At 36.8% G+C, this 25,306-nt stretch overlaps 3 protein-coding genes across 3 annotated transcripts; all 3 read right to left on the bottom strand.

The window, feature by feature from the left end:
* Window positions 1-429: 429 nt before the first annotated feature.
* LOC141588578 (uncharacterized) lies at window positions 430-2,435 on the bottom strand. The gene is made up of 3 exons (XM_074410011.1): window positions 2,363-2,435; window positions 1,446-2,182; window positions 430-1,335 (listed from the first exon to the last, which is right to left on the bottom strand). The coding sequence occupies exons 1-3, from the start codon at window positions 2,433-2,435 to the stop codon at window positions 430-432; spliced, it is 1,716 nt and encodes a 571-aa protein (XP_074266112.1).
* Window positions 2,436-14,471: 12,036 nt separating this feature from the next.
* LOC141658938 (pentatricopeptide repeat-containing protein At4g18840-like) lies at window positions 14,472-16,774 on the bottom strand. Its single transcript, XM_074465661.1, has one exon. The coding sequence runs from the start codon at window positions 16,755-16,757 to the stop codon at window positions 14,874-14,876; it is 1,884 nt and encodes a 627-aa protein (XP_074321762.1). The 5' UTR covers window positions 16,758-16,774; the 3' UTR covers window positions 14,472-14,873.
* Window positions 16,775-17,454: 680 nt separating this feature from the next.
* On the bottom strand, window positions 17,455-21,248 carry LOC141587173 (pentatricopeptide repeat-containing protein At1g32415, mitochondrial-like). Its single transcript, XM_074408615.1, has 2 exons — window positions 20,921-21,248; window positions 17,455-20,116 (listed from the first exon to the last, which is right to left on the bottom strand). Exon 2 carries the CDS (start codon window positions 20,004-20,006, stop codon window positions 17,778-17,780), a length of 2,229 nt encoding a protein of 742 aa, XP_074264716.1. The 5' UTR covers window positions 20,007-20,116; window positions 20,921-21,248; the 3' UTR covers window positions 17,455-17,777.
* Between the last annotated feature and the right edge of the window lie 4,058 nt (window positions 21,249-25,306).

The raw sequence follows: 25,306 nt of genomic DNA, 5'->3' as shown, positions 1-25,306 counted from the left end.
TTTGTAACTATATTCACTAATTTACTTGGACTTTGTGTTATTGGACGGACTGGTCTCATGTATAAAATGGTTCTACAAACTTGATTTACGAGTTACTGCATTGCCACTTGTTAGGATAGTGTGTGATGATTTTACTCTAAAAAGAAACTAGTTTTAAACCCGTGCAAAATTGCACGGGTATGTATTTGGGCCAGAATGAATTTTTTTTAATGTTTATTTGTTTTTGCATTTCTATTGTACCTATCTAAATGGTCTAAATCAACAATGTACATAATTAATGTTTAAATTTGTTAAAAACATGTCTTCACATGCACTGCTTTATAAGGAAATAACGTAATCTAATATTGTCAATAAAAAATGCATACATAGAAAACTGTACAATCGGATAAAAGAAAAATACATCTAATAATCAACTTTAACAAATGCAAGTTATTCTAAAAATTGAAAAATTTCATGATACACTACATTAGTAGTCGTAGTAGAAGTACGCATATCTGAGTCACAAATTAAAATTTTCAAGCCTTCTTTTCGGGTGACCCTGGAAAGTGCGACATAAAGCTGGCCATGACTAAACACTGGTCTTGGAAGATAGATGCTGACCTGAGATAAAGACTGGCCTTGACTCTTGTTTATCGTCATTGCAAAACAAACAGCGATGGGGAATTGTCTTCTACTGAAACGTACCGGAAATTTACTGGTGTCCGATGGAGTAAGTGTTAGTCGAGCAATATGCACTCTATCACCTTTATGACTACCAGTTAAGACAGTACATCTTATCACGCGTTCCCCCAAATCAGTCACAATTAGTCTCGTGCCGTTACACAACCCACGTGATTGATCAATGTTTCGCAGAAGCATCACCATAGCACCGACCTTCAACTTCAACTGGTGATTCGGGAGTCCGGCACATTTAATACTGTTGAGGAATTCAATAGAGTGAATGTCACCACCACCTGTACCTCTGTCATCACTACACACCTCATCGGAGCTTAAATAAATTCTCTCATCCTTTTCAATAAGCGACAACACATATTCATTTACTGATTCAACAATCTCGTGAGTAGGGGCCAGGATTGCCCTTTGTTGGAGATATTCCGGATTCCACAATTGTGCTAGCAGATCCGGATAAGTGACATCTACTAATGTCTTAATAGGATTCGTCACATCCTGAATTAGTAAGTCGGCTGGTAATTCTAGATCAACTTCTCCATCATTTTCACCGCCTGCTATACCATCTCCAATCTCCAAGAGCCATTCGGAGAATTTTCGTAACTCCTCAACATTGTCAGTTGAACTACCAACTTGCAATCGCATATTTTTGGTCAATCTAAGTACCTATAAGTGGTATACGTTTTAAATTATATAAATACAGTACGACAAAAATAATTTAACTAAGACTCACATAAAACGGTAATATTGATATGTAAAGAAAAAAATATATATACCTTGCAGAAAGACCATAAATACGATGAACAAAGGGATGCAGCCACAACATCTGCTCTACTTCCTTTTGAAACAACTGGTAATGTCTGTCTAAAATCACCCCCGAATACCACAACTTTCCCACCAAACGGCACTTCAGCATTTCCCACGTCCAAAACACGCATAACATCTTTTAAACTTTTATCAAGGGCCTCAAAGCAATGCCTATGAGTCATTGGTGCTTCATCCCATATTATGAGTTTAGCACGTATCAACAGTTCAGCTAAATCACTGCCTGGCTTAATTCGGGAGCATATGGAATCCTCCGTTACATTAATGGAAATTCCAAACCTGGAATGAGCCGTTACACCACCTGGTATCAATGTTGCTGCAATTCCACTTGACGCAACAGCCACAACAATATCGCCCTTACTCCTGAAACAGGCACACAAGGCTCTCCAAAGGAAAGTTTTCCCAGTTCCACCATATCCATAAACGAAGAACACCCCTCCTTTGTTATTTAAAGCAGCTTCCATCACTTCATTATACACCAACCTCTGCTCGTCATCATCAAGATAATCAATCTCATGTTCTTCACTCAAGGACTGTCTATCGTACGACAACGCATCCATGACTAAAGTATTTCGATGATGTGTCGTTGCAGACATGTCTGGGAACGGCATTCCCTCAAATCGACGAAGTGAACTACCATTTATTTGAAGAGAATTTTCAATATCAATAAGTGCATAATTTTGCAACTCTTCATCGGTAAGTCAAATCTGTGGTTAAAAAAGTTGCAATATTATCTATGAGATTTTATATACTGCAACGCAATCAATTAATAGAATAGATGAAGGTAAGAATGCGAAATATGAAGAATTGTTTTAAAGTTGTTCTAATTAAAATAGCGGTAAATGTTTACTATTAAATGAAGACACACCTTGATTGTTAAGAATAGTGCGTTGCCTATGAAGGATGTCGTCCGATAGCGATTTGCCAAGTTTCGTCCCCATACTCGCTCGGCATAGACAACGTGCCACAAAATAATAACGTCGCGAACAAATTTCTCAAGTAGAAGCGGACCCAATCACCGCTTCGTTGATAGCTGCAATATACTCTCGATCATCACCAATTAATCCCAATGCATAGCATGCTTCTCTAAATGTCGGATGAACAAACTGATTCACAGTCCTAATATCCTCAAAACATTTTGGTCCCTTAACGTGATTCAACATTACTCTCATGAAATACAATTCACCACATTGCGGGGGAACGTGAACCAACCTACCAATTGTAAATCCTTTTTTCCTAAGGCTCCATTGACGAAGTTTCTTTTTCCAAACAAATTTGGTTGGAAATTCACAGTACAATAATTCTTTAGCAACCTGCATCTCTTCTACTGTCGAATTATTACATCCCATCCAATTAAGAAATTGTGACACTCCGAGCGAAGTCTTTTCTACGACCTCATCAACCCAATCATCATCGTGGAAGACAATAGGTTGCTCATCCTAAGATGGTATTGTAGCCTTTCAACAAAGAGGGGAGTTCCGTAGTGGATATCAAACCCAAAAATTCTCCAAGCGGCTTCACATGCAGAGAGATATCGACAATCGTAAAATATCTTAATCTCATCAAGTCGACCGGGGTCCTCCTCATTACGTCGTGTATAAGACGCATCGCATTGTAACTCGATCAGAGCCCTTGTTAATGTACTTAAATAGGTACTTTATGGATCTAGATTGATTACACCATTCGACATTGATATGAGCCCGATATTTCAACAACAACTGAGAGTTATATGGAATGACAAAATCATTTCCCAGGGGCACATCATCTTTAATCACCGTAACTCCTTTCTTGCTTCTCTTGTATATAGGGTACCCATCACCGTCAACCGTTGTTCTCTCGGTGCACGGCTTTGGGTAATATTTTGAGCATTTGCCTCCCACCATACACGGACATGAGGGCTTTGCTTTACCACACGGTCCATGAAGCATATACTCGCAAACAACACTATGTAAGACGGGATCTGTAGTCGGATCAGGAATCTCCGCGGAAATGATTTTGTCAACATCTGCGGCTGTAGGAAATTTGTCCTCCCGATGTAGGAACAATACTATATGGGCATGAGGGAGTCCACGTTTTTGAAATTCAATAGTATACACGACTGCAAAAAACACGTTCATAAATGTCATTAGATTTTTGTACAGTAATGCTAAAAAAGCAAACGATATATTAAATTAAAAGATTAGCAATTCGTAGTACCTCCTCGCGCTCTTCCAAAAATATGTCGATCCTTTAAGTCCCTAATCAACTCATCAAGCTTCATTTTAAAGACGCGACAGACAATATCTGGACGATCCTCGGGTCGCAAGCCTCTTTTAGAAACAAATCGTACTATTTCCGGCCACTTTGGATTACAGGTGAAAGTGATGAATAAATCTGGATAACCAAACCACTTACAAATAGTCATGGTATCGAGGAAATTTGCTTTTTTTCCAGTTGTCACCTCCGGGGAAAGAAGAAGGCACGATAAACCGAGTACCCGCCGAAGATGGCTCAACATCTCCTCTTCCAACAGCATTTGAGAGGTTCTTATAATTATCAACTCGAAGTCGATCTTGGTTAAAACGAATGAAATTGAGCCTATGCGATTCGACCAGCATATAACAATCAACTAAAAATTGGTGGAATGCCTTACCAGATAATAAGATCGTTGGAAATTCAACATCTGGCGGTCTCTCTATAAGATGATAAGCAAACCACTCCCTACGCGTTGTTTCTTCACGTGGTTGGTCACTCCTGCTAACACCAATAGAAGAAGCACTATGTAGGATACCCGGCCTATACCCATCTTCTCCGGATGGAATTAACAAAGGATATTGTAAGGGGGTGTATAAAGGGTGCAACTCAGATATCCGCTATAAACCACCGCACGACCTTCTCACAATAATATCTCGCTTCTCCATATGTGGACCAATATCACCCTCAATTAAAGCCGCTACCTCTGAAACTGTTGGAAGATTGTAAGTTCTTCCATCACTTGATCTCCTTGAAATCGGTTTGATACTCACTTCACTTGTCTATATTTTCGATTAGTCTATCCCTAACCTTCCTAAATGTCTTTGCAATTGTATTGTGCGAGTCAATCATATTTTCCAACAATCGTATTAACTCGTCATTGAACCTTGATGGATCCCCTGGACTACAATTAAAAATAAAATTATTGCCTACGAAAAATATTATTATACAAAAAAGTTTTTACGGAAAGAAAATATATTTACCTAATTGCATTTTTTCGATTTTGAACTTCCTCTTCCGTGTCATAAATGCAAAGTTGACAGAACTTCGGCCTTGCATCTCCGGTCGGTACCAAAGTCCCTATCCGATGGCAATTTTGACCTCCCATCCTAAAGGTATACGGTCCTTTACCTTGATTGATGGAATGATCGATTTTACCGCCCATAGAAGTGAATGAGAACATCGAGTTATAAGCTCTAATGTTTTCTCTATAATGATTGCTAAATCGATCTTTGGACCGGTCAACAACGACTTTATAAGTTCAAAGTGTCTTTGTAGAAATGCGAGTTCAACTTTTCCATCTGAACAACAAAGTGAGAACTTAGGACGTCTTGTACCACGTCTTTTATCTTTTCTCTCCTCAAACCACATCAACGCGTGACATTTCTCGCACTCATATTCGTCGCATCACCACAGTCCCAATATCCTTCCCATGCTAAACGATTTTCAAAACATAATTCATAAATTGAGACATAAAAATTACACTACAATAACGAAATCATGTTGCAATTAAAATTAAATTTCTAAAAAGTCATGAATGAACTAACCATCATTATTTAACGGCACGGAAGTATTTTGCTGACTTCTCGAGGATTCGCCATGTGAATAGGATGCATTCAAAAACAACTACCGGGTGTTTGTTCAATTCGGTTCTGACGGAATCACTTCATTGAAAGTTTCACCATATTCAGCACATAGATCTCTCACTAAGCGCTCAACAACATCGGTCGGACTACAAATAAGTTCTACACAACGTTTTTAATAAAAATTTAGACTTTCACAAACGTTAATACATGTTAAATGTAAAAAATTAAATATAGATATATACCTGTCACGTTGGAGGTTGCTCCTGTACAATCGATTGTATTTTGAGAAACGTCGCTATGAACGCTACCACCACGTTTCTTAGAGAATTGCGACTGTCTTTTTTCTCTTGCCGTTCTCGCTCTTAACTGATTAGGCGTTAGAAGCACAGTGTTTTCATATGATGGAGTAGGATCATAAGAAACGTTAGTTGGCGGGGTTCTTATCGGTAACTGTTCACTTGTGGTTGGTCTGCTGCTTCGATGACATGGGGTATGAGAAACTGAAATTTTCACAATTTGTAATGACTTATTATAATTTTCAAAAAAAAACAAATGAAACATGATTAAAATAAAAATGTAAAAAATTGAATATATGTAGTAAAATATAAACAATTAAAAATAAAGAAGTACCGTTGCTAATGTCAGATAGCGGTACTCGAGGATTTGACATTGATTATGACGTATTGTCCGTAATCATCAAGTTTCTTTCGAATATCCGAACACCTATATTGGTAAAACATAACGACAAAGACAAATGATGTCAGACGTTATATTTTATTGTACATTTTGAAACTGTAAACAACGTGGACTGTATGTAAACTCATCTCGAACAAAATTAAAAGGCCAAACGATATTATAAATGGGCTGACAACGACCCAATTTGCAGTCAATATCTCGAAAACCCAAATTTGGGCTCACGAGTTCTTTCATTCCTATCCAACCCAAGTAAGAAAAATACCCTAATACTAACCTATCTTATACTAATTTGGGTCCAAAACCGTGTAGCCCAATTCCCGTCTAGCCCAATTCGAACAAAAATTAAAAAACAAACAGTACCAGAATTTGGGCCCAACCTTTTCACATTCCCCGTCCACCCCAAATGACGAAAACCTAATAATTACCCCACCTATATATAACCCCTTCCCCACCGAAAAACCTAGAATCCGTCTCTCATTCTTACAACACTCCGTCTTTATCTCCCTCTCTCTCTCTGCTTCACTATCTCACTAAAAACCTAAAACTAAAGCAGCTCAAAATATCGTCTCTTTTACACATACGATCCTCATATTACACAAACAACTTCACTACTAAATTAGATCTCTCACTAAAACCTCCCATCTCGTCCTTTGTGTGTTCTTAATCCGATTACTACCCCTTCGTTGTCCGATCTGTTTTCCGCGCATAATCCGATTACTACCCCTTCGTTGTCCGATCTGTTTTCCGCGCATGCACACCGTCAATCTTTAACATGGTGAAGGGAGTCTTGTTCTTAGGAGCGCTTATTGTAGATGTATTAATGGTAAGTTTAATTTTACTCTATTCTTTACTTTAATTTTCGCCACTTAATAAGTAAAATATTAATTATTTTCGACATTTTTAAAATAAATTCGTTCTATATATCGTTAGATCTATCAATTTATGACATGTTTGAGTTGACGGTAATTAGATAACGAACAAATAATTAAAATGGTTGTTTATAATGTCAGATCTATAAATTTTATGACATATTTGAGTTCATGGTCATTAGAAAATCGACAAATAATATTTTCTTAATATTTTTTGCAATTTTTTCGTAATATAGATATGTTAAATACGGATCTCATTAATGCAATATACCATCCGCGTTTTGTTTTAGTTCATTTTTATGCCTCTTAAAGATGATGTTCAATACACGGGTTTAATTCAATCTGTTTTCATATGTTAAATTTATCATATCATAAAAAAAATGGTTATGTTTTTCGTAATATAGATCTGTTAATTCAATCTGTTTTCATATGTTCAATTTTTTTAATGGAGTTTTTATGTTAGTCTTCATAATTTATCTATATTATTGAAAATAATGGTTAAAAATCGGAAAATCGAGTATAGGAACCGTTTGTCATTCAAGATTGCTGCGTTTTTGTTGTTGTCAGAAATTAAAACCCTAGATTCATTAATTGAAACCCGACCCAAATCCAGATTCATTGTTGTTGTCACAAATAATGGTTAAAAATCTGGAAATCTGAGTATAATTTATCTATATTATTGAAAATAATGGTTTTAACCTGACCCAAATCTAAACTGGTTTAAACCCGACCCAATGGAACACGCGTTAAACAGACCAAATCCAACACGGGTTATAACCCGACCCAATCCAACCCGGGTTTTAACCGGATCCAATCCAACCCGGGTTTTAACACGACCCAACCAACCCGGGTTTTAACCCGACCCAAACCAACCCGGGTTTTAACCCGACCCATTCATACTCGGGTTTTAACCCGACCCATTCCTACTCGGGTTTTAACCCGACCCATTCCTACTCGGGTTTTAACCCGACCCATTCCTACTCGGGTTTTAACCCGACCCAATCCTACTCGGGTTTTAACCATACCCAATCCTACCCGGTGTTAAACCCGACCCAATCCTACCCGGGTTTTAACCCGACCCAATTACATGGACTGACCCATTTACATGGACTGACCCATTTACATTGACTGACCCATTTACATTGACTGACCCATTTACATTGACTGACCCAAATACATGGACCTGACCCAAATAAATGGACCTGACCCAAATAAATGGACTCGACCCACTGCACTCGGTCCTGACTGGATCGACTCGACTGGATCGACCCAACTGGGATCGACCCAACCTGGACTGACCCAACCTGGACCGACCCAACCTGGACCGACCCAACCTGGACCGACCCAACCCAACCCAACCCAACCCAGACGGACCTAACCCAACCCAACCCAACCCAGACGGACCTAACCCAACCCAACCCAACCCAGACTGACCTAACCCAACCCAACCCAACCCAGACTGACCTAACCCAACCCAACCAAACCCAGACTGACCTAACCCAACCTAGAGTGACCTAACCCAACGCATGATTTGGTCCTACCACAAATCAACCAATACAACTGTTGTCATTCACACTCACGTTTCAAATTGTTACATATTTTGAATTCAAACTCATTTGATTTAACAGTTGTGAGATGTGTTGTATAGTATACAAATCATTGTAATTGTTCTACAATTGTTTGCCGAACAATAATTGCAGATCAATTATCAACATGTGAAAAGTTAAGTACATTTAGTGATTCCCTTTTCTAATATACCTTTCAGTTTCAATCTCTTTTCTAATATACCTTTCAATTTCATATTTCCCCTTTTCGGAACATAATTTGCTAACACTTTTATATTGCTCCTTGTAGAAACATTTTGAAGGGAAGGTTTCAAAAAAATAAGTTAAGTGTTATTCAGTCCTTGTTTCTTTTTAAAAAAGTTTCCTTTTTAAGTTTTACTTTGATTTCTGATGAAAATATGTTATTCAAGAAAATTTTTATGAACTTAATCTGATGAAAATATGTTACTAAAATGCAGGTTCATTGGTAGCATGCATATTCTTCCTCAAAGATAGAAGTTAAGTAACCAATAACATTCGAAGCATGCATATTGTTCACAAAAGTTCGAAAAAGTTAAGTAAGCAATAACACAATGTAACCGATTTTAATTCATAGAAATAAATTAAGAAACTTACTTTTTAGTTGTCCATTCCTTGCTCTCTTCTCCTTTTTTTTGGCTTGTACTTGAATTGCCCTTTTCCATGTTCAACCCACTTCTTTTGATGCTTCAAGATGATGCAAAAATTGTGCACGATTTCTAGTTGGTTTTCTTTTTAATTCATCGAATAAAAATGGTAAACAAAATATGTGTTTGATTTACTTTTACTTCAATCAACTATTGCCCACTAACTTACAAAATTGTTTGTTTAGTTTACTCACATATTGCCCACTAACTTTTTAACTGCAAGTAGTGCATCATGGATAGTTGACCATAATGGTTTAAACCGTCAATTCAGCTGAATAAAATTCAACATTCATTTTTGAGATGTTTTTTCTTGCACATTCCGTCACTATGCTACAACTACTTGATTTTGTTTATTCAATTATTGGCCACTAACTTATAAACTGCAAGTAGCGCATCATGGATAGTTACCATAACTGTTTAAACCGTTAAAAATTTTTGAAAAAATTTAGACCTTTATATTTAAGACGTTTTTGCTTACACATTCCGTGACTCTGCTTTTAAATTTATGCCCTTCCATTCATCTGTTTTTTTCCATGATTTTCAACATTTACTCATTCGTAGGATATTAAATGTACTCTATTATTGTTGGCTGTAAAAAACCGTGTCTCTTTGGTGATACTCGCTTATTATTGACTAATGACATGTCTCGTAAACTGGAAATGAAAGAATTAAATTTCATAATGATGACGAAATTTCATTAATTCTTTGTGGGAATTGAAATACAATAGTAAAAAACGTAGTACATAAATAAAGATCGTCGATGTTGCTTCTTTAAAACCGCATCCAATCTTTGCTTTCCTTTAAGCTCCATGTTTGAAGTGTTGTGCCATCCCTTTCTCCTTTAGCTTCTTGATTGGCTGCATATTAAACCCTACAAAATCTATCTTAAATATGACTACCTTAATTGTTCAATTACAACTTAAAATAACCTTGGTCCAAAATACAACATAAAACAACGGTCAAAAACAAAAATGAAATGTCTCTTAACAAAGTTCGAAATTGCCGCATTGCTTAAATGTTTCTTAGAACTCCATAGGCTGCTTGCCTAACTTAATTTCCTTCATTTTTGTGGCGGATGACTTGTCGATGCTTGATTGTCTCCACGACAACTTTCTCGTGTGTGATCTCTTGGGAATTCGACGTTCGGACTCAATCATCTCTCTCATTTGCTCCTAACAAAAAATTAATTGTTACTAAAAAGCCATTAGTATCAAAAAAATTAGTTCAAGTTAAAATTAAATTCACCATTATTGAATCGATTTGAAGTGTCCCTTGTCGAAGTTGATATTGCTTGTTCCTAAAGGAGGACAATATTTATTAGTAAAACCAAACATACAAAAAATGAAGTGTGCAAATGTTAGTGATTAATTGGTCTTATACCTTTCTTGCATTATTCATAGCATCCCACTTAGCAATTGTTCTTGGGTCATCACATAAACTGACCACCCCAAATGACTTCGATTTTTGTTGAATGTTGTATAAATCGATCACTCGAATTTTTGCCACAAATGTCCTGTCTAGTAGGGGCAAAATGCGGGGAGGGACGATCTTGTACATCCGAAATGATATTTAAACATTAATCAAGTAACATTATACTATTTGGTTAGATATTATTGCAAATTGTATGTAAATGAGTTTTAGTTTACCTCATCCTCGTCAAGGATGGCTTGTCTTTATTTTCCCAAGCAAATCAACCATTACATCATCCCAAATAATGAACTCAACCGAGTCTGGATCTTCATATGTCACAATAAACTTAACTTGAAACCTTGGTATTGCTGATTTCACCCCCACACCCTTCATTGTGCAATTATTGTTAAATTTTTCCTTGTCACAATACCACAACCCATCTTCTCCTTGCTTCACTTTTGATCTGCATTCTTTGCAAGAGTAGTAGTACCAAGTACTACCAGATGTATCTAACTCAATAATCTTGGCCATTGTGACATATGCCCCTCCTTTGGTTACATTTGGTATCTCTGATAGTGTTTTGATGTTTGCACTTGCGAGGATTGGAGGGTGGTACCCGGGAGTTTCGGAGCCCCAAAGATGGGTTCATCATCATCTGGAAAACTGGTAAGAAAAACGGCTTAATTAATTAAAGGTGAATTGGTAATGATAAAAAATTTGTGAACTCAAAATGTTTACGGATTTTATTTGGACTGTTTTTTCAAAAAAATTTTTACGGTTTTTTATTTGCTTCATTTGGTGGTCGTTTTCTTGAGAATTCATGTTGTGCCATTTCTGGTCAATAACAATTACAATTAATGCACCTAATATTCCCTAAAGAAAATAACATCACGACGGATTTAGATGTCATACCCATTGTTGAACACTTTCACCTCGTTCATATCTGGATTGACCAATATTTTTGTTGCACCCCATGTGGTTGTTATGCTAACTTCCCCTGCATAGTAGGAAATAATGAGAATTTTTTTCCAACATTTTTTTCTTAAATTTTGTAACTCATCAAACTGTTTTTGTAATCTTTGAAAAAGATATTTGAATCACTGAATTTTATACCTTCATAAACTGAGCGTTTTACGAAAAGCATGACCAATGTTGGCTTTGGTTTGTTCATGAATTCTTGCTCAATTTCTCGCAATTTCTTTGAAGGTAATCCCCAAACAATGAGCGAAAGACATGTTTTGGTTCTGAAAAAAAGTTTGTAATGATTATTTTTGATATGGTGTTAATTTTGGCATATTGTTTATAGAATATGGTCGACTTACAAATTATTGCCCAAAACAATAGTCCTCCTTTTCTTTCCATTACTCTCTCTAATTGGATAAATATGCTCCAACCTTCCAATTACGTCATCACGAAAATTTTCGATTGTACTTTTCAGGTTGGTAGACATTTAGGATGCATATATGAAAAATTAATTGTAGGCCATTGTTGCTTACCAATATAAAGTCTATTTGGCATTGCTCCAAACACGACCTCATTGAAAGTGTAGAAAGCATGGGTAGAAAGAGGAATATCTGCATTTGGAATCGGTACCACCCTAGTGCTATACTCGAACCAAATCTTGCACGGGTGAATTGTTGCCATGTCAAGTCCCACACGGTTTGATGATACATCAACCTTCGATTTTGTAAGTGCTCCCTTCATTAAGGTGCTCTAAGAAAAGCCGAGTCGACCTACAGTTCACGATGCCCGAATTGTGTCTCCCTGCATTCATTCATATTTGTTAATACCTTGTGACAATAATTTGAAAAAGACAACAGGAAAAGGGGAAAAGAGAGACTTACATTCTCATCAATTAGGATGAGTTCTACACCTTTCACGTCCCCGGGGATTTGTCTCCGACTTTACGTACCACAATCTCATCACCCGAACAGTTAATTGCTCCGTCCTTGATGTTTCTTTTGTGATGCTCGAAATTGGAATGCTCGGATGTGTGCCATAATCTCAAGTTTTTTATCAATTTGTTATATTGAGTTTACGTGAAAATCTCAATAATTGCAATCCTATAAATACTAAAATACCAACCCTTGTAAACCCTAAACCCCCCACTACTTCCATTACCCATGAACCCCACTTCTTGAAACTGCTGTAACTTCTGCCATTCCATATTTAACTGCATATGCTCTAATTTCAGAATATGCTGATTATTTTAATTTTATGCGCTTTCGATTTCATGGTTGGACGGTCCAAGTGTATATATTATGATGATAACAACGTTGCCTAAAATTCGTACTTGTTGAAGTAGAAATTACTCGGTAGTTTATCATTGCCATCTTCCGAATTCGGTGCGAGGTGATACTTAAATTGCCGATTTTTGCTCCAAGTACATTATCCTCGGTGATGAACGGCTTTCTATACTGATATCCGAGAGGATTAATTTTCCAAAAAACATATTTTAAAGTGTTTCGACTTTTCGTATCGTTTTTAAATTTTTTTTATTAAAATCTGAAAAAAATCCGTGCATAAGTTTTATTTCACGGGTATACTACTTTAATTTTAATTAATCTTAATTCACAACCCGTGCAGTATTGTGAATTAAGTCCCAAAAAACCCGTGCAGTATTGTAAATTATTTTAAAAAATTTTATTACTAAAAATTTAATATAATTTTTACATCACTCGTAATTTAAATGAACATTTATTTGTTTAATTTTGAGAGTAAAAAAAAATTAAAAATAGCTTGTACTGATTAACTCGGTGTGCGTGACATCAGATGCCGAGTTTTATATTCCAAGTTTATTTCTCGTAATTATTTATATTTTAAAAAAAATACTCGTTCACTGTATTTTTAAAAAATCATGTTTTCAATTAATTTACTGCACAAGGCAAAATCGTTAATAACAAAAATACTTGTTATTTATTTTGTAATTCATCTCGATGTATTTTCGATTCCTATATAAGCGATATTTTTTCCTGAAATTTTGTATTTTTGTTATTTAATTTTAGTATAGTAATTATGTAATTCAATTACGGTAACTCGCTTTTGTAATTAATTATGCGTAATTATTATTCAATTTCTATAAAATTTTATCATTTTATCATAATGTTAAATTCAAGATGTATTCCGTAAGACGACTTTATAGATTTTGTAGTGAGACGGATTTTAGCACATGCTTTGAAAGACGCATATCTCAGTAATTAAATACGTTGCGTGCACATGGGTCCCACCATAATGTCAATTTTCGAAAAAAAAAAAAAGAAAAAAGAAAATGCAATAATGACGTGGCGCGTCCTCTGCTCAGTATTGTCTTCTGCTTTTATAAAGAGTAGATTGGAATATGTTAAAAAGTTAATGGATTTTTCTAACTTGCACCCTTCAGCCTTCTCATTTTCTCAATCGTGCCCTTTAATTTTTTTTTATTTTAAAAAAAAAAAATCTTACTAGCAATAATTCTTGGATAAGACTTAACGAAATGGTAATTTAACGAGATCTTCGATCTGGAGAAAAAAAACATTGTTTTTCAAGTTCGCAGTCGGGAGTTACGGCGAGGCAAGGATTTTTATGAATAAACTTTGACTATTAGAATTCCCGGGTACAAGTTCTAGAAGTGATGATTTTTTTCCCCTTGTTTAGCTGTTTTTACGAGTTCTTTGATTCGGAAAGAAAAAAATAATAAAGTTTTCTGAACTCGTGGCTAACAATTATAGGCAATTAAGATCCTCTCCATTTCTTTCTCTCCATTTCCTCTCACAAACCCATTTAATAATATTTTCCCCTCTACGTCCTAAAACCTTTATTTCCTTGCATAAATCGTGAACCGTTCGATATTAATAAGATGCAATCCGATCCGTTGATAGGAAATGGCCCTCTTAACTGAATTGAGAAAATCCCAATTAATTTCATCAGACGATATTTTCGACACTTCCCAATTAATTTCATCAGACGATATTTTCGACACTATTTTGCCTACATCCAACCCTCCACAGCTCCAACTGAGATAGATGTAAGATAGATGGCAATCCGGCATCAATGTAATGATGTACGGACTACAGAGTATATAATGTCATGGGCCTCATGGCAAGTGAACTATCGAAGCTAGAACAAGATTTAAATTGTGTAAAAGGATAGATTTTATGCAAACGGGATTCAAACCTTCTCAATCTCACCCCCTTGTATTTTTACGAACACTTACAAGACACAAACATCATACAATGGTCGAACATTCAGTTCAATAACAGTTTAATATGATTCAAGATTGAGATGCCAAAAGATACCTGTGATTAACTCATTAACTCACTCAATCTTCTCCCCGAAGTTTGCCTTCTTTCAATGTCAATAATGTTACCCATCAAAGTGTTAACTTCTTGACATCTTTAGTTCCGAACCCAGTCTAAGCAACATGGAAGCAATCATGCCTTTCCTGTGGATTTGACAGTCTGTCAAAGAGTTTGCTGGTGCATATTTGTGCAAACCCTTCTCCTTCATTAGTCTCCTAACTCCATCTACATCTTCCCATCTCCTTTCTGATGCATATATGTTCGATAATAGCAAATAAGGCGCAATATCTTCAGGGTCCTTCTCAATCAACCACTTTCCGACAACCTCACCAAGTTGTGAATTTGAGTGGACTTGACAAGCAAAAAGCACCGCTCTCCATGAAACAGAGCCCTCTTCCTTGGGGATTTCCTTCTCTAACCTTTCAAAGTCTTTTACCAAATTAGACTTGCCAAGGAGATCCACCATACAACCATAGTGCTCAACTTTTGGGTCAATCTGGTAAACTCTATGCATGATATGAAAATACCACCAACCCTCTAAAACCCTACTTGAATGAGCGCAAGCAGCTAAAACGCAAGTGAAAGTGGCATCATTAGGTACTTGTCCGCTTCTTTCCATCTTCGAAAATAAATCGAGGGCATTATCTATGAGTCCATGTGAGCCATACCCCATGATCATAGAGTTCCACGAAACAACGCTCTTCTCAGGCATGATGTCGAAAGTACTTTTAGCTGTATCCATGTCCCCACACTTTGTATACATGGTTAGAAGAGCTGTATAAAGCAATACATCAGGTTTCATCCGTTTTTTACTGACTATATAACTATGAACCCACTTACCCTTATCTAGCATTCCTAGATACCCACATGCTGTTAAAACACTAACAAGTGTAGCCTCATTAGGCTGAATATCTTCTTCCTCGATCATACGATCAAACAATCTCAGACACTCATCATAGTCCTTACATCGGACATAAAGGGGCAACATCATGTTCCATGAAACCACATTACGCTTAGGCATCCGATTAAAACACTCACGAGCAGCCAATTTGTCCCCGATTTTAGCACATCCATCAAGCAAAGAATTCCAAGAAACGATATCTCGATGAGGCATAGTCCCGAATAACTCTATTGCAGCCTCCATATCCCTAACGCCAACATACCCCGCAATCATCGAGTTCCAAGTGAATTCATCTCTGACACGCATTTCATCAAACAAATTGCGTGCAAGACGGACCTGCCCGTTCTTCACATATCCATCAATCATAGTATTCCAACTCACCAAGTCTGATTCAGAACTTTCATCAAACACCTTCTCTGCACTCCCAACTCTACCTAGCGCGGAATACATAAGTATCAACGAGTTTTTAACAAATAAATCAGCAGGAAACCCGCATTTCAAAACCCGACAGTGCGTCTTTTCACCTTCTAATATCGACCCAAGATCAATACACAGCTTGATTATCAAAGGAAAAGTATAATGGTTATGGACAACACACCCAAAAACAACATAAGAATAATAAAAATTCAAAGCATCTTTTGAGTAACCCTTATCCCAATAGCTTCTAATAACTGTATTACACATAAAAGCATCAGGGTTTTCGATATTTTTGAGGAGCGAAACAGCGAGTTTTAACCCGCGTGGAAGAGAACATAACTTCTTTATTACCCGGCTTGCCGAAAGGGAGTGTTGGAAGATGCCGAAGATGATCAATTGAGCTTGAACTTGGTTGAATTGAGCTACATTTGAGCATGATTCTAGTTTCCGAAGAATTGGGTGGTTTAAGTTTAGGTCATTTTTTATCTCGAAATTGAATTCAACATCTGGGTTTGATCTAAATTGAATATTGGACCAATGTTTTGGTTGCGATTTAGTTAGGGTTTTGTAGGATTTGAGAAGTTTTTGAAGAGACGAAGGTGTAAATGAAGCTGATTTTTTGAAGAGATTTTGAGTAACGGTCATTTTGCCATCTTAACAAACTTTGGCGGTAACACATTACAAATATATATATAGGGAGATACCCAAGTTAGACCAGGCAAACGGGCCAACTGGGTCGGCTCAATTTGGGTTTGGTCAGTTCGGGTCTGTCATATTATCGGGTTAGTTCGGGTCGTTTCGTATTTCGGGTATGTCAGTTCCGGATCAACAAAGCTCGGGTCATGTTCAGGCCGAGTCGGGTCAATTCGGGTTTGGGGTCACATTTGAGAGTTGTAGTTCAGGCCAATTTCGTGTTTCGGGTCAGCTTTTTCGGGTCGGGTTGGTAATGCGTAGAGACAGTAGACCCGAGACAATGGAGAGAGAAATGTGTCAGGCACTGGGCATCATAACTTATAACTCCATAATTTATACACGTGTTACAATGAATAGTCTATGTTTACTTTATTTTGAGGAAAAAATAAAACAAATGTAAGCTATTACTGAAAAGAGGGAGTATATGAGAAGGCTATTGTTGAAGGTTTTACTAAATTACGGAGTACTTATCTAAAGAGCCTAAATTCACATATGGTACGACATATCATCACTCCGTGCATACTGCCTCTGTTTACAAGCGAGGCATTGGATGAAGACCAAGAGGTTAATCTATGAACCGTAGTAGTGCGTGTACTGGGAAGCATCAAACTTTTGCAAGCAGTTTTTGTAAACATCTAGTTACATCCAATTCGTATTATCCGAAATTACATTTTTTACCAGAAATAACAGAGATGAGTGTCTCAAAAAGTTTGACTCCAACAGTCCTACCAGTACTTTCTACAAAAATCAGTCTTATACTGTAGTCCATAACTGTGCAATTGACAGCTTCTGTAACTTGCACCTTCTGAGCAAAATAATATCAACAGACCATCATTCATAGACGTGACGTACCCTCATGCTAGCTGATTCTATACGCTGAAATGGGGGACCAAAATTTCAACTGGTAAATTGAAGCAGGGCAAAGAGGGGATGTGTAGACGTGACATGGCCAAGGAAAGAAAGATTTACATATCATCTATAAGGAATACCAGAGGCAAAGGCGTCACCTTGAATTTGTGTAACATCGCCTGAAAGAAACATACGGGTTCTTTCCCCACTAGATACCCAACTAAAGCCAGGTGCCTTTCTCACTCCCTTTGATCTCATCTCCTTTCTTAACATCCCCCCTTCTCCATATTGACCAACTGAAGCACTCATATTGCATAGTACAACATGACCTTGTGCATTAACAGGGTCTAATTCAAATAGCCGTTGGGATGTACGACTAGCCACTTCATAATTTCCCTCACCGACTCCACATACACCCAGTAATGCTCCCCATATAGCAATGTCTTGATTAAAAGGTAAACTCAATACAAAATTTTCAGCTTCTTTAACTTTTCCTGCGCGTCCAAGGAGATTGATCATGCAAATATTGTGTTCAACATCTGGATGAATCCCATACGCGTCACTCATGGCTCGATATACAGCCCAGCCCTCATCTATCAAACCTGCATGACTACACGCTGACAGTATACCAAGGAAAGTGACGGAATCCGGTTTTACCCTTGACTTTATCATATCGCCAAATAGAGATAACGCTTCTCTTGCTAGTCCATGGTGTGAGAACCCCATGATTATGGAGTTCCAAGAAATTGAATCTTTCCCAGTCATGTTTGAGAAGATTTGAAAAGCTTCACTTATTTGGCCACATTTTGCGTACATTGAGATAAGTGAATTCTCAAGAACCGGGTCAAAATTTGTATGTGTTTTAATCACTAGGCTATGCAAGTGCCTTCCTATATCAAGTTGAGCAGTTGCACCAGCTGCTCCTAGGAGAGTGGAACATGCGGCCTTAAGAGGCATTATACCTTGCATCAGCATTTCCGAGAACAAATGCATAGCCTCTTGAAACTGCTCATTTTGCACAAATCCTGATATCATAGCTGTCCATGCAATGGCATCTCTCTCTGTCTCGGGCATGTCATTGAATAATTTACACGCCTCAGCTACTTTACTGACATTAAAATACCCAGTGATCATTGAAGTCCATGAAATCTTATCACGGACAGCCATGATGTCAAATATATGCTTTGCTTTCTCCAACTGACCTTTCTGAACATAACCATTGATCATAATGTTACCATGTTGACTTATCCGAGTCATTGAATTCTTCAGAAAAACGGATTCAGCATATTCCATCAAACCACACTTTGCATACATGAAAATTAGACCCAGAGAAAGTCGACCATCATGATCATGGTAGCTCGAGCAATTGGTAACCACATGAGCATGTAGCTGCATACAAAGGCGAGTAAACCCCACTCCGGCACATGCATAAGCTAGTGAAATAAAGGTCTCTACATTTGGTTTCACATCACTTTCAGCCTTCATCTCTTGGAACAAAGATATAGCTTCTTCAAAATAACCATTCCAAGAAAACCCTCCAATCATGGCAGTCCAAGAAACAACATTTTTTGCTGGCATACGTTGAAATAATTCATATGCACTCCAGACGTCTTCATCCCTACAATACCCAGAAATCAATGTAGTACATGTAATTACATTTGTGTCCTCCATTTGATCAAACAATGCCTTGGCTTCCTCCATCATACCACATTCAACATACCCATCAATCATAGTGTTCAATGAAACCAAATCACGATTCGGCATTGAATTAAAAACTGATCTCGCACCCACCAAATCACCATTCTTAACCAACCCAACAATCATAGTATTCCAGCTAACAACATTCCTCTCCGGCATTTTCTCAAACAGCGCTTTCGCTTCCTCAAGCTCGCCAGAGTTCATCAACCCACGAAGCATTGACGTCCAAGACACCACATTTTTCTCTCTCATTGCCTCAAAAAACCCACAAGCCTCAATCAATCTACCAGACTGTACATACCCAGAGAGCATAGCATTGCAAGTAACAACATTTCTCTCTGGCAAAATATCAAACAACGCTTGCGCCTCATCAACAAGGCCTTCCTTTGCGAATTTAGAGAGAAGAGACGTCCATGTAACAACTTTAGATAGATGTCCTCTTTGAGGCATTTCATAGAGCAGTCGGCGTGCATAATGTAAGCCGCCGCTGACCAAGCAGTCCAACAGCTTCGAGTCATTGCTGCTGAGATTCACACGGCGCGCCACTGAAAGCTTGGGATGAGATTTTAATGGCGTCGAATGATAAAAAGCACGGCGGATCAAGTTTATGGGAATTTTGCGTGCCAAGTGTCTTACACTTTGAATCGCGGGCATCTACAACAGGGAAAGTGCCAGGAGATAACTTTATCTCCTTAAGTTTATTCTATTCATGTCAACTTCTTCCAAATCCGCAATCATAATAAATCTAGTTATGAGTTAACAGCCTACAAAAATTTCAGAAGGGCCATAATCCATGAGAAGCTTATCATCAAAAAAGATCATTACGAATCAAGATTCAAATTTGTATTCCCTCCGGTCATGTGAATTGCATACATTTAACAGCACAAGTTTTAAGAACGAGCAAATGTATAAGGATATATATAGAAAAATACGACTTGCAAGTGGATGATTCTAAACACGGTGAAACCCATTTGTTTTACACAAATTCTTACTTGTGACCGTCACAAGTTTGACTCACACCCGATTTAAATAATGTGTGACCGTCATAAACAATACTTGCTGTTCGTTTTCAGGGTGTTTGGGATTTTTTAGGGGTCATTTCTTTCCTTCTAAATAAATGGACAACCATGTAAGGAATCCAAGTGAATGGAGTGAGTAACAAAATTTCAGCCATTACCCAAGAAGAAGCAGCAAATAAAACTAAACCAGTTTAGCTAGATTCATTGAGGAATTTCAACAAACAAATGGAAGGCGGAATAGTTATACATGACTCCCTCCGCCCTAATCATTTGTTTAACTTTTATAATCTTTGTAACCGTAACGGGTAATTTAATCAAAGGTAAACAAACGATTGAGACGGGGAGTACTCAATGAATAGTAAACACACCAATCCCACATTCACGAAAACAAAAGGTAAGAATGATTAGAATGAAAACTGAGAAAACAACACAACACAACACAACACAACACAACACAACATAAATAAATAAATGTCAGACCAGGGAAGGGTAGTTAAGAGTAGATAGAAAAATATGGATAGTTTATGGGAAGGAATGTAGGGTAGTTACCAGAGAAGCACAACAATGGCAGAGAGAAGAGACACGGTGGAGTTGAAGAGGAGTTTACAACAAGGTTTTTAAGTTTTATGCTTACGGTATAACCGCAAAAATTTTGGAGAGGGTGTTTGGTTGGCTACTTTGAAATGGAATGGAATGAAATGCACTGAGTCTATTCAAGTGTTTGATGAGGTGATTTGATGTAATATTCCGAAAAAAAAATGTAATATCCCGAAAAAAATAAATATATCATTAAATTTTCTAGTCTTATTATTACTCGTAAATATAGTTAATATCGGATAAATATTTGAATAAAAGACGGACCAAAACAAATTGAGGGCTGATTTTCATCGACGACGCTTTAGTAAATATCGACGACGTTTTCATTCCAAAAGACGATAATGTCCCTTGCACTTTTACACTACTTTCTCTCTCTAAACTAAATTCTCTCAAATTCAAGTAAAACCAATTAAATTAAAAAAAAAAAAATCACCAACAACAATTTAAAAAATTATAAACAACAATTAAGAACAACAATTAGCATGACGGATCCGCAATCACCGATACGTAAACAACTTAATCTTTTTAATTAATCTATTCATTAGTTGAATTACGTTACGTATTTACTAAATTAGAATAAGCATTGCATATTTTTTGCGTATTATACAACCAATGGACTGAAAAATGAGACTTAACAATCGACCATGGACGAAAAGTTGATATTCAAAGTTCAACCATGGGCCGAACAATGAATCCCAACAATTTGGCCATGGTAAACGTTGATCCCCAACGTTTGCCCCATAGTAAATGTTCAAATCCATTGTTTTGCCATGGTTGATCAATGAGATTCATTGTTTAGCCATGGTTGAATGATGAGTATCAACTTTTAGTCCATGGTTGATTGTTGGGTATCATTGTTAGGCCATGGTAGAACCGTTGATCCTCATTGTTTGGCCATGGTTGATTGTTGAGGATCATTGTTTGCTCATGGTTGAACAATGAATCTCATTGTTTGGCCATGGATCGATTGTTGAGTATTAACTTTCAATCCATGGTCGGACAATTAACTTGTCTTTTTTTTTTTTTCTTGCGTTTAACCTCCCAAATTCGATAATAAATATATTTTATAATTATCGTTCATAATTATTGGACAATTAACTTGTTTTTTTTTAGCTTCCGTTTAACCTCTCAAATTCAATAATAAATATGTTTTATAGTTATCGTTCATAATTATCGGACAATTAACTTGATTTTTTTTTTTGCTTCCGTTTAACCTCTCAAATTCGATAATAAATATTTTTTATAATTATCGTTCATAATTATCGGACAATTAATGTAACGCCCCATTTATCATAATGTTCTTTTCTCTATCATTTTGATCTCCATCTGCATTAAACAAATAAAAATTGTTAAAAAATACCCCACATAAACTATGAAACTTATAAAATTAAAAAAATCGGCAAATAAAAGCAATAAACACGGATTTAAAAAAAAAAAACACGAAAAGTTGAATTTCAATTTTCGACCATGGACGAAAGTTGAAATTCAACTTTCGACCATGGACCAAACAATGAGTTTCCACGGTTACCATGGATCAAACGTTGGTTTTCAATGTTCACTATGGATCAAACGGCCAGTTTGATTGTTCGACATGGATGAAACGTCCATCACAAACGTTTGAGCATGGTTTAAACGTTCAGTTTGAACATTTTGCCAAGGATATAACAATGAATCTCATTGTTTTCACCATGGTGTTCAACTCCTTCAACATCGTGACCATATACGCAACAATGGCAGCGAAATTCGACACCAAAGACAGCCTATTTCACCAACAATTCTACAACTAATTCAATTAAAACTGAAATTAACCTATATTATAAACTAATTATACAACTAATTCAATTAAAACATCAAGGTTCTAACATTTGCCGATTAACAATAACAAGTAATATACAACTAATTCAATTAAAACATCACCAACTAATCGATTAACAACAAGAAAAGTGAAACAAACAATTACAAACAACCTAATTTCAAGGTTCTAACATTTGATTAAAAAAAAAAAAAACTTACTTGTTCACGGTGGTGCGGCAAAGGAGTGGTGGCAGTGGTGGTGCGGCAGGTAAGGTGGTGTACCCGGCAGTGGAGTGGTGGCAGTGGTGGTGCGGCAGGTAGGGGGTGGTCGTGGTGGTAGAGGTTTATTTTCATTTTTTTGGGTTTTGGAATTAGAGAGGAAATGTCAAGAGTTAGTGAGAGACGGAGGGTATTTCGTCTTTTGAAATGTAAATGTCGTCGATAATTACTAAAGCATTGTCGATATTTACAAACCGGGAATAAATTACACCAGCCTTGAGGGCCACGTTGCCCACGTACCTTGTGGAAAGAAGTCAAAGCAAGCTTTGGTCTTTTGTGTTAGACTTGTCTTGGTTTAAGGGTTTTAGGAAGTGATTCATCACAACACAAACACCTCAATCCGAAAATAAATCAAAGTAAAAACAGAGAAAGGCGATTTTGGCCAAGTGTGAGATTAGCTTATTAGCTAGCATATGGGGAGGGGAAGATGATTATGGGGTAATACTAAGAAAGACAATAAGATCTTTTATTCTTAATTAAGGTATGATTTCGCGATTCTTCGTCGATATAAGTAATTATTTACATTTGAAATAAGATATTAGAAATAACTGGTTATAATAGTTTAATTGTTAATTTTATCTTATGATGTTATACTGCTCACATGTTATATTAATTACCGTCTTATGAAAATATGAATGTGATAAGGTGGTTGTTGTCATATTGCATAATTGGCCAATTGTCCCATTCGAGATACAATTATTGGATAGAGACGACATTATTTGTCCTATGTACATGGAAGGGGGGGAGGGAGAAGTATAACCCCATGTGAACGATGAGAGGAGGGGGGAGTATGACCCATATGAACGATGAGGAGAGGGGGAAGTATGGCCCCATATGAACAATGAGGGGAGGGGGAAGCATGACCCCATATGAATGATAATTATGTTATCCGGCAATGGCCGAGATGGGTCTCAGACCCGGATTTCTTATCCTATGTACATGGAGGTGGACTTGGCCCGGAAAAGTTTTGACTTCGTAATGTCTCTCCCTTCAATAATGGTAGACCGGTATAAAAGTAAAATGAAATGTTGCATATCAAAATAACAGGTCAGGCATGTCTATTTTATGATTCAATTGCACCCATGTAACCTATTACACAGCCTTGTGAGACATTATTAAAATATTGAAATGAGGAAAGTAGGGCCGGTGGAGGTGACCAAAATCATACTCAGCCTGTGGTTGGCTGATTCCGTTACTTTCATTCTTTTTCAGGTACAAGTGTTGGAAAGGACAAGTGTGAGGAATTTCAGATAGGACCAATGACCTAATAAGATTAATATGTAATAGAGTTATTAGTTTATATCTTTAACAGTGTATTTATCTTTATTCTTGTAATAGCCTTGTATTTTCCAGATGGGAAATACGGCGGTGACGCCCTATAATTCCGCTGTTGTCCATTATTAATATAAAGAGCTGTTTTGAGCTGCCTGTCTGCTTTTCGGAGGCGTTAGATTTTGGAATGGAGTTAGATACCCAATGGATTCTAACCCTACCCCAATCCCTTGGAATCTCATATTCACCTCTTCTACTTGGATTCCAACTTCATTCCTTCATGCTTATTTAAAATGAACCAAACACATTTTTAAAGGAATGAAACTAGAACCCCATATTAGTATGGTTTCTCATTCCAATTCATTCCATTCCTACGCACTGAACCAAAAGACATGTTTTCGCATCTCTTTTATTGTTAATTGTGGCTTAAAATATCTATATTATTTGGTTCATAATTTCATGACAATCATATATATTTGGGTTTTTCTAACCTATGCCCTCTAGGCATAGGATAAGAAATCAAAAAAGGAAATAATTAAATGTATTTATTGTAAAAGAGATGTAAAAGTGATGAGATATTGCAATTTCCCATAAAAATAGCATTTAATTATTTCCTTTTTTTATTTCTTATCCTATGCCTAGTGGGCATAATTGTAACCATTTTTATTAATAGCACATTTTATAGTATACCACCTTTATACGCTTCATTTCAAAGTTGGCCGATACAAGTATAACTTAGTTATCCATGTTCTTCGCATCTCGTATAAGGGCGAATTGGCTGATACGCTTTATAGATTGGTCGTTTTGGCCCATTTTTTTTTTTCATATTTTTAATTTGCCTAATACATACCAGAATATCTCGTATAAGCGACCTCCAAACTAAAACGTATCTGACTATACGAGAAGTATCCGCCTAATTTTCAAACATGATCCAAACACCTTCCTTATAAAAACTTTGATCCAAACACCTTCCTTATAAAAACTTTGATAGGT

Source organism: Silene latifolia, chromosome 6, assembly GCF_048544455.1.
Source record: "Silene latifolia isolate original U9 population chromosome 6, ASM4854445v1, whole genome shotgun sequence".
Lineage (NCBI taxonomy): Eukaryota > Viridiplantae > Streptophyta > Magnoliopsida > Caryophyllales > Caryophyllaceae > Silene > Silene latifolia.
The sequence above is the reverse complement of the archived record's forward strand: the minus strand, read 5'-3'. Positions and strand labels throughout refer to the sequence as shown.